The following is a 9,796-nucleotide window of genomic DNA, read 5'->3' on the forward strand; positions in this document are numbered from 1 at the left end:
GCCATTATCAAAAACTATAAAGAAGAGAACAACACTCACTGCATGGTCTCAAAAATAAACTTTAATATCTATGTGCTGTTAAACAAATAAAATATATTAGTGTTTACAAAAACAAAAATAATGTGCACGACTATGCAAACATACCCTAATCGGTCACTTACAACAACCAAACAACAATGACGTTCAATGGTCTACAGTTCAATGGCTAACAACTATCCTTACATATCCTCCCTCTTGACACAACAAGGAGAACATCTGGAGGATTGCAGTGAAACACACACTGTGCAAACAGCCATATGGTGGGTGACTTGTGTAAACCAAAGGCAGCTGCAGCACAGGTGAACTGATGAGGACTACAAACACATCGTTACCATAAGATTGATGAGCAGCGATGTATTTTACATTTTGATTGACCAGTTCACCACCATCTGGACTGGTTTTCTACGAGTATGAATGGATTGTTTCACCATTACAATACAATGATGCATTTATCTATAAAAAAAGATATTCCTTGTGTGTGTGTGTGAGTGTGAGTGTGTGTGTATGTGTGTTTTTATTTTTACAAATGAGGATGGGATACACCAATGAAAGGTTGCAGAGTGACTTTATCTAAATTCATAAACATCGATGACTGACTTAATCTGAGTTCAGAAATATTAAGGGAGAATTACATTATGTGTTAGAAATATTGAGGAGAGAAACTAGTAGTGCAAAACACAAAGTCCCTGAAAGCACTCAGAAAGAGTGCAGAGGGGAGCTGTCTGTGACCGCCAAGGTTGGAGGCAGAACTGTTTCAACTCACAAGACAATGGTAGAATCCAAAAAACATACAGCTTAGATATAGAACAATGACACAATATCATTAACTTGTCTACTGAGATTTCCTAGTGAAAATGTATGAATTTGTAAATGAGACAATCATTACTCATCTAAATTTAATAACAAAAGGACGCTTAAAACGAGGAGTGCAAAAAACGCCTGACACACCAAGAGTTTCTAAGACTAGTAATGTTGATTGACATAAAGGTACCGTACAACAAGCCAAACACCCAAACTACAAAGCTTGACTTCAAAGTGACAAAATACTGTATTTGGTATATTTTGGCACACTGACAACACTTTTTCTAAGGACACTGTAATGGTCATACCCTCCTTTTCCATATGAACACCTACAGGGACCTGATTTCAGTGACACGCAACATGCAACGAGCAAAGTCTGTGCGTGTGCGTGAGCTAAACTGTTGTTGTATCCCATGGCGTGTGGGAGCCTTGTATTGACCCCCCCATGTTTACATTTATGGTATTAAGTTAGTCAAATGTTTTTTTTTTGGCCAAATTATGTTATGGAATCTAATTCACTTCATGTCCAGTGGCCTTTGATTGGAACTCTTTCCTTGTTGCCTGTTGCCAGTCAGTGAAATTGGGGCCCCTAAGGTTTGATGCTGCGAGACAAATGACCCAACCCACACCCCCCTGTCAGAAAGAGAGCTGGGTTTAGGATGTCACTGAGTTCTTAATCACCTGCCCCTGTGTCCTCCTCTTCCTCACACTGAAGACCATTCAGTTTTAACCACTGCATTATAACAAAATAATTTATCTCGCCTTTTTGGTCTTATTGTCCATCACATAATTAAATAAAGCAAAGAAGGCTTTGTTTTACAGTACATACAAAGAACAAATGTTTCCTTTTTTATGAAGGTGAAGCGTTCTTAAATAACATATATTAGAAAACCAATGAAAAGAAAAACAATATGTACAAATGGACTCATTCAAAACATAACTGCCATCAACGACATCAGTACTCTGTCTATCTCAGGTTTCACTGGAGGTGTAGGCGCTTTGGGAAAACTAAAAAAATACAAATAAAAGAAAGGAAAAATAAATATATATTTTAGGCATTGTTGGCTGTTAAGGCAGTGCTGTAATATTCCTGTGCTGGGTATCGATGGACAAAGGGCAGTGTGTGACCTTGGGTTAACCCTACAACATAAACTGTGATGGGATGACAGTTAGGGACAAAGACACTATCTGGAGTCCTCTGGCTCTGACTTTATGACCGTTTTCTCCACAAGACTGAACTTCTGATGTCCATTTTCTGAAAATAAACAGACATAACAGGCACATAAACATCCACACTTAATACTAACAATAACAAGCAATACTATAACACACCACTTCACAAAAGGCAAAAATGAATCCATGGAATTAACAGAATTATTTATCCATTCACTGTTTGGATGGCTCATCGAAACCGACACAGATTGACAGTAACTCCTCCCACATTTCTGTTTTAAAGTGCAAAGTTGTCAGAAGCTATGGAGCCGTGTTCAAACGCTAGTCAAGCCCCCCTTTTCTCCCACACTTAGAACGTATGCGTCAAAAGCGTAGGGAGGAGTGGGCCCACCAAAGCCTTTAGACATGAAAGGCAAAGCCCACAGTTTGGAGTAGAGGGATCACAGACTCCTCTGAGTGGTAAACAACGCAGTGGGCGCAGTAGAACGGCGCCAAAGAAGAGGATACGGAACGAAACTAAACTAAACTAAACGAAAGGGAAGGAGTCATCAAAACAGGGCGCCACTGACCTGCTCCCTGCTTCCTGGTCTCCTCGGAGATGTGATTATGATGTCGCTTCAGCTCATTGGCTAGCTGCCTGCCGAGTGGAATGTCCCCTTCCCCTGGATTGGACACACGCAGATTCAAGGGTCTATCACCTACGGGACAGATACACGGATAAGTCAGAACTTTATGTCATCATCATCATCATCATCTTCATCATCCATTGAGTTCAACTGATAAAAATCCCCCACAGACTGGGTGCACTGTTAGTACAGTAATGACATCATGAAATATCGGATCAGTTTAAATTGAACTGGATTAAGGTAGACACTGGGTAGCTAAAATATATATCTAATAGAGGGATATTATTTAACTTCATGCTCATCGAGGGTACCGTAGTGTGGTAGTAAAAAACCTTAATGTCCACTGTTGGAAAATATAACTGTGGACAATCATTTATGCTATCACAACCAATAAACAACCTGGAGGGAACTAATCAAGATGATTGGCACAGCGGTCCTCACCTGGTTGTTCACGGCAGTTGTCGGGTGAGACAGTGTTGGCGTGCTGCCGGGCCGCGAGGTGCTTGATAGCTACGGCTGGAATCTTCCAGTCCAGCGCCTGGAGACGGTCTTGGGCCGCCGCATCCCGGAGGATCTCCATCTGTCTGCCCAGCAGACGCTCCAGCTGCATCTACCACACACACACACACACACACACAAAAAGACATCAGACACACATACAAACACACACATACAAACCAAACTACACAGGCAATAACAGATACACCCACACACACACACACTCACCAGTAAGCATACACTCAGAGGCAACAGGCAAAACACTAATGAATGTGTTCAATGCCTAAATGCTGTGAATGGGAGCGACAGCATAGCTCTCACACTCCTCCTTGACACCCCATATGCCATGTCAACATTTTGCTGTGAAGCGGATGAGGTAGGAGCTGAAGCAAACAACATATTCCGAGCCACTGCCGAGCTCCCTCAAACACACAACATGGCACCGGGCCCAAGCATCGCCATCTACAGCAGTATTTTTAGCTCCCCGGCAGCCAGTGATGCTCCACAGAATGAATGGTGCCATGCCAACATGGACAGGGAGTGTTTTTGCCAAATGCGTCATTTAGTAATTTCCGTTGTTAAATCATATAATAACCAGACTGAGATTTACTTGTATGCGGGTCTGATAGATGTAGCCTAGTTACAGTGGATGTTCAAAAACACTGTAGGGAGACACACACCTGAACAGGATCCTCTGGGATACATTAGGATCTACTGTGATGCACTGGAATGGGATGCATTAGGATCTATTGGGATCCATTAAAATCTACTGGGGTACACTGGAATGCGATCCATTGGAATCTACTGGGATGCACTACAATTGGATGCACTGGGATCTACTAGGGGCACTGGGATCTTCTACTCAGATGCACTGGGGTCTATAAGGAGTGGCTACCTGTAGGTTCCTGATGAGCACCTCTTCTCCTTTGGTCTTGGCACAGGCCAGCTGCTCCCTCAGAGTCTCCTGCCGCATGTAGATGGCCTGGAGCGCCTCCTGCAGGTCAAAGTACCCCTCCTAAGGAGCAAACAGCACAGTGTTAACCTCAGCAATACCCCTCTTGAGGGCAACAGAGCAGGGGCATGGGAGTTAAAGGTGTTGTCCATGATCCTGGGTAAAGTTATGTCTGGCTTCCATAGACCTGAAGCCAGTCTGGTGCACGCTCACTCACTGATGTAGACTGGCACAAACTACTTTGCTAGTTCCTCACTGGCATATGGCAAGCCGTTTTAACATTTAATCAGTAGCATGAATCACAACTTTAAAAGCAATCAACAATTGCTTTTTAACACATGTTGCAATTCTAACTCAACTTGTCCATAATGACATTTTGACTAGAAATTCTAATCAAAGATATACAATACATTTCTTGCCAGTCACAATGTTAATGTGTTATATAAAAAAAATTTTCAATGCAAAGTGCAATAGATTATAGTCAAGAGTATAATGTACTATACTATACTATATACATAACGGTGCAGCCATCCTTTTCAAATAAAACAGATGGATATTACTCCTGACCACACTTTCGGTCTATTTGTGTCTCTAGTGCAAAAATGGCATTTACGTGGATTGCAGAGTCTGTCATTACATGTGAGTCACCGTGGTCATTTGGCCGTTTCTGATGGACGCTTCTAAGACTGTTAAGTAGAGTTAGATTTGAGGCTGTTTAAATGTGCGTGTGTATGTTTGTGTGTGATCTTTAGGCCTTGACATCTTTGGTCTATAAATCTTGTATGTGAAAACTGCGTTGTTATGTATGCCAAAACACCGCTTGTTATTAGATATTAAACCAGATGAACCAGGCAGCATAATATTCATGTTTACAGTCGCTTCAGAGATAAAAGAGTAATTGTCAATTTTAAACTTTGACCTCCACCAAACACAATAATATTTTTATAGTGATTACAGCCTTATACAAGATTATTAATGATTAATAAACATAGTTATAGATTATAAAAGAATTGTAATAATGATTAATACAATGATTTATTAATCAAAAATAAAAATGCTGTCAATATAAAAATAGCATTTGTTTCCTATTGTAAAACCACACTAGTTCAGTCATGCCACTGTAGAAGCAGTGCTTGTTTGCTTCCTCAAGTAACACACTGGGTTCATCACACGAGTTTGACCAGACCAGTGGAGAAAGGCCGGCACAAAGCCAAAACTCTGGTCCTGCACACGTACAGTAATATCTCCCCTCCCACCACACGCCTATAGCTGCACTCTTAGCGGCACCAGCTAAGTAGTGCGTATGCATCTGTGACGTGGGACAGGGCCTGGCCCACGGTTTGCGTTTCATTACGTTTGTGTCCGTGTGTGAGGGTGAGTCTGGTGGTGTCTTCCCACACATTGATGTCACCATTTAAATGAAGAGGGTGGTTCTGGGCTTTCCTTCTGGAGGAGGAGGTGGCTAAGGTGAGGGAGTTGTGCAAGCAACAACACTATCAATTATAATCTCTTGTCACATTATTTTTGTCTGAAGAATAAAGTCACTTTCTGCATAGATAGTTAAGTACACACTTCATGTTGTTGAAAGTGCTACTATTAACCTCATACTTTTTGCCTGTAGTTCAGTTCAACCTCCACTGTCAGGGTAATAAGCCTAGGAAATTAAGAAACACATTTCATTTGTGCTCCAGAAACTACCAGCATATTGTACTATTAGCTGAAGAAAATTATGCTTTCGCCTCACACCTTTTGCTTACTTAAAGCTCCACTGAGCGGGTAATGACAGCAAGTTCTCTATTTTTTTCTGCACTTAATCATTAGTTTGCACTACAGTCCCAGAGAGCTCTGCTGCTCACGAGGTAGCTTAGCATGGGCAAAATATGAGCATGATTCACTGGAATAATTGCTCTCTGGAGACAGCTACTCCAGGGGCTGTTCAGCAAATAACATGCATTTCTATGAAAATAAGACACGAACCGAAATGAGTCAAATATTGTGAGTGGGCAGAGACGACCAACAGGGATCCGTAAACTCTGAGCAGAAAATCAATAAAGACCTCCCTGGGAAACATAGGGAATAGACAACCTGCACAAGGAAGGGGGGGGGGGGGGGGTGTTGGAGCTCACAGATACTGTGTGTTTTATAGAGATAATTAAGGTTGATTGTGTGTGTGTGTGTGTGTGTGTGTGTGTGTGTGTGTGTGTGTGTGTGTGTGTGTGTGTGTGTGTGTGTGTGTGTGTGTGTGTGAGTGTGCCTGTGTGTGTGTGTGTGTGTGTGTCTGACTGTGTGTGTGTGTGTGTGTGTGTGTGAGTGTGTGTTAGAGGCTGTTAACCATATGCCGTATTCTGATTAACCTGTGATATGAGCTGTTAGGCTTCATTGTGTCATTACAGCAGGGCAGGCGAGGTTGTGCTTACCTCAGATTTGATTCTTTTTGGAGAGGGTTCATCACCACACCGGGATCTGAACAGGAACATTATCACACTTAATACACTGAAGTAAAGAAATACTCTTTTCAGATTGACTGGCAGGTATTACATGGCATTCATACACTAAACACTGATATCAAATCCACTGATCCATCCAAATCCAAAAAGACTCCTAAAACTCAATTCAATTTAATTAGATGGTACTGAATTAATTTGTTCTTTTACATTTACATGAATTCATTTAATATGCACTTTTCTCCAAAGCAACTTATACAGATGTACTCTTTTAGAACAGATTCACATTTTCATTACTGCAATATGGCATTAGATACTGTATATGACCATTCAGAAACATATAAAAGGGCTGTCCCCTGGCGGACTAAAGGGCCATGTCTTACTTGCAGGTCCTGTAGGTGTATTTGTAGGTGACCTCCCGGGACACCTGCCGTGCCAAACCAAACAGCTCGTCCCTCCTGGTCAGCAGGGAACAGTCCTTCATACATAACTGTGCCGCGGCCTCGTTCACTGTGAGCTGGGGATGAAGGAGTATTAATTATGAAGTTCAAGTGGATGTGTTGGTAGCACACAACAAAAACACTGAATAATTTGTGAAATTTGTGAACAGACGCAAATTGTATCAGACATGTTGTTTTGAAGTTATTGTTTGCTGTGTGTGGCTGATAATAAATATAGTTGCTGAGACCACTATCACTATAACACTATAACACTAATCGGGAAATATGTATACCAAATATGTATTTTCTAGTGACAAATTATTATTAATTCTAATACAAAGTATAAACAGTTAAGGGCATTATTTAACTTCCCCAGTGTGACTGACCATAGTACTGACCTCAAAATAAAATAAATAAAACATATTTGCAAGAAAGGAAGCACAAACATATACTGCACAATATGGATACTTTGTGGTAAGAGACATGTAACTGATATGCTGAACTGACAGGACTTTTCTTATTTTAATGATATTCAAAGCTGGTGTAGATATTTAAAACACCAGACAGTCTTGGGAGGGGTCACTAACGGCTTGAAAGCTACCTCATGCAGAGTGAGATGTTTTCCGTCTCGTCTCTTGGAGTCGAAGCGCCCGTAGATGGCGCTGTATTTGCGAATCTCCTCCTCTCGGCGCGGGTCGTCGTCGCTCATTTCGAAGATGTGCCCGATCATCTTGGCCAGCTTCTTGTTGCTCCTCACCTGCTCCCTGACCTCCGTGAGGTCACTGCGGGGCAGCTCCTGGGCGATCCTCTCCACGCACTCCGTCACCGACTGCACCGCGGCCGCATCCAACGCTTCGAGGGCGTCCCGCGGCGAGCAGGGCGACGTGGCCTCGCACGGCGACAGGCTGGGCTCGCTGTCGTTGGCGTGGCCGCCGCCGAGCCAGTAGCGTCCACTCTCGCCGCCGCCGCCGGCGCTAGTCTGCAGGGGCGAGCCCGGCACCGGAGTGCCCTCTCTGCTGCCGTCCAGACAGGCGTTGCCCAGCAACGCTTTGGGCACGCGGAGCGTGTGGCCATCCCGACCACCACTGCCACCACTGCTTCCATTCCCATTGCCCAGGAGTGGACTTCTCGGGCTGTGTGGGCTGCGTGCCCCCCCCTCGGGCAGCTTGTAGACGGGGATGCTGCTCACGGGCAGGGAGGCCAGCGGCTGGTTGAAGAGCGTCGGATTGGTCACCCAGTCGCGGAGGGCCTTCTGCAGCCGGCGCACGTGCAGGGGCTTGCTGGCCATGCCCACTAGCGCCATGATCTCCAGGAACTCGTCCTCGCCGGCCTCGCACAGCTGCTGCACGTCATCGCCGCCCTGCTGGATGAAGGCGTCGTAGTAGGCCAGCAGGTTGGCCCGCTGCAGGATGCGGTAGAGCTGCAGCTCCCCCAGGGTCCTCAGCAGGGCTGCAGACATCTCACAGCACAGAGAGCCACAGAGAGAGAGAGAGAGAGAGAGAGAGTGTGTGTGTGTGTGTGTGTGTGTGTGTGTGTGTGTGCCTCTGTGTGTGGTGGTTGGGTATATCTGAGGAGAGATATATGAGAGGGAAAGAGAGGGAGAAAGAGAGATTTCATTTTAATTTGTAAACTTTGTATGATAGTTTGGTTTGCTTCATTAAGGCATGTAGTAGATTTATAAGAACGAGTAAACAAACACAAATCAACTCCCTGTCAAATTCAGTGCAAAAACATCTCAAGGAAAGGCAGATTGACAGACAGATAGACAGACAGAAAGAGAAAGAGAGGGAGACAGAGAGAGAGACAATTGACGAAAGAAAGGCAGAGGAGTAGCTTTCTCCCATAGCAGGCATCTGGAAGAGTAGCATTCCAAATGGTTCTTTTTATGGCAGCGTGTGCACAGTAGGTGGGGCCGTAGGTTCTACACCTTCCACCTACTAAGCTGGACTGCACATACTGGAAGGCATGTTGCTACACAGCGGCCAGCCGGAGTCTGTGAGACAGAGGTACGGCAAAAGGAATTGGCTGTGTCCACTCAGCCTTTGCCTATTGGCCGTTGATCTATTGTCATTAAGCAGAAAAAGATGACAAAAAATACCCGGCAATAATACTAAAATAACAAACTGTGCTTCATCTTACCACTTCACATAACACTACCAATTAATTCTTGATGTGCAAATATTTAGAGAGAAATAAATAAATCTATGTGAGGTTGTGTCTGATTAAAGCCCACCGAATGATTCTTTCCCAAGTGTCAGGTTGACAGTGAAGTAAACATAAACAAACAAATGCAGAAAATATATTGTTGATATACTGTATTAAGGCTTTGTGAGCTTCAGCAAGGCAGCATAGTAAAGCTGGCATAAAGATGGGATTGTTTATTTGTAGCATGTATTTATAGATACCACTGGACCAACGCTTCCCATTTTTTCCTGTAAATACTTTCTCTGACTTGAGAACAAACATTTACCCCATCCCTAAAACAGCTTTTTCTTCTATCCAAATAGGGAAACTAGTATTTACATTACTGCGATCATATTTCTTGCAGTCTGAGCCTACGCTGCGTGGAAAGAAACTACAATGCAATACTGCTGAAAGACTGGATGGCTATCGCAGCTTCTTGGGAACGCCTACCAGAACCTTTCCTGGAGCTGGACCGAGGTTTCTCCCACACACGTAGTGCACACTCTGTCCCCCTTTTTATACAGCAAGAAGCCTAGTGCTCTGAACACGAAGTACCCAGAAGGCTACACACGCTTGATTTAACGTGTGGAGAAAGCGGTGATAGTCAATTCAGGCAAGGATGGAAATAGTGCAAATATT

The 9,796-nt window shown here is 43.6% G+C and overlaps 1 protein-coding gene across 2 annotated transcripts in view; it reads right to left on the reverse strand.

Annotated features, from left to right (window-relative positions):
* Positions 1 to 43: 43 nt before the first annotated feature.
* LOC121698172 (NGFI-A-binding protein 1-like) overlaps positions 44 to 9,796 on the reverse strand; it is an 11,349-nt gene continuing 1,596 nt past the window's right edge. For both annotated transcript variants that reach the window (XM_042080018.1, XM_042080019.1), the window contains 7 exons: positions 7,575 to 8,540; positions 6,917 to 7,050; positions 6,507 to 6,552; positions 4,033 to 4,152; positions 3,081 to 3,249; positions 2,583 to 2,711; positions 44 to 2,095 (listed from right to left, as the gene is read on the reverse strand). In XM_042080018.1, coding sequence (XP_041935952.1) covers positions 2,025 to 2,095; positions 2,583 to 2,711; positions 3,081 to 3,249; positions 4,033 to 4,152; positions 6,507 to 6,552; positions 6,917 to 7,050; positions 7,575 to 8,432 — 1,527 coding nt within the window. In that variant the 5' untranslated portion in view covers positions 8,433 to 8,540 and the 3' untranslated portion in view covers positions 44 to 2,024. The remainder of the gene's footprint in view (positions 2,096 to 2,582; positions 2,712 to 3,080; positions 3,250 to 4,032; positions 4,153 to 6,506; positions 6,553 to 6,916; positions 7,051 to 7,574; positions 8,541 to 9,796) is intronic.

The sequence above is a fragment of the Alosa sapidissima genome, chromosome 23 (genome assembly GCF_018492685.1).
Source record: "Alosa sapidissima isolate fAloSap1 chromosome 23, fAloSap1.pri, whole genome shotgun sequence".
NCBI lineage: Eukaryota > Metazoa > Chordata > Actinopteri > Clupeiformes > Clupeidae > Alosa > Alosa sapidissima.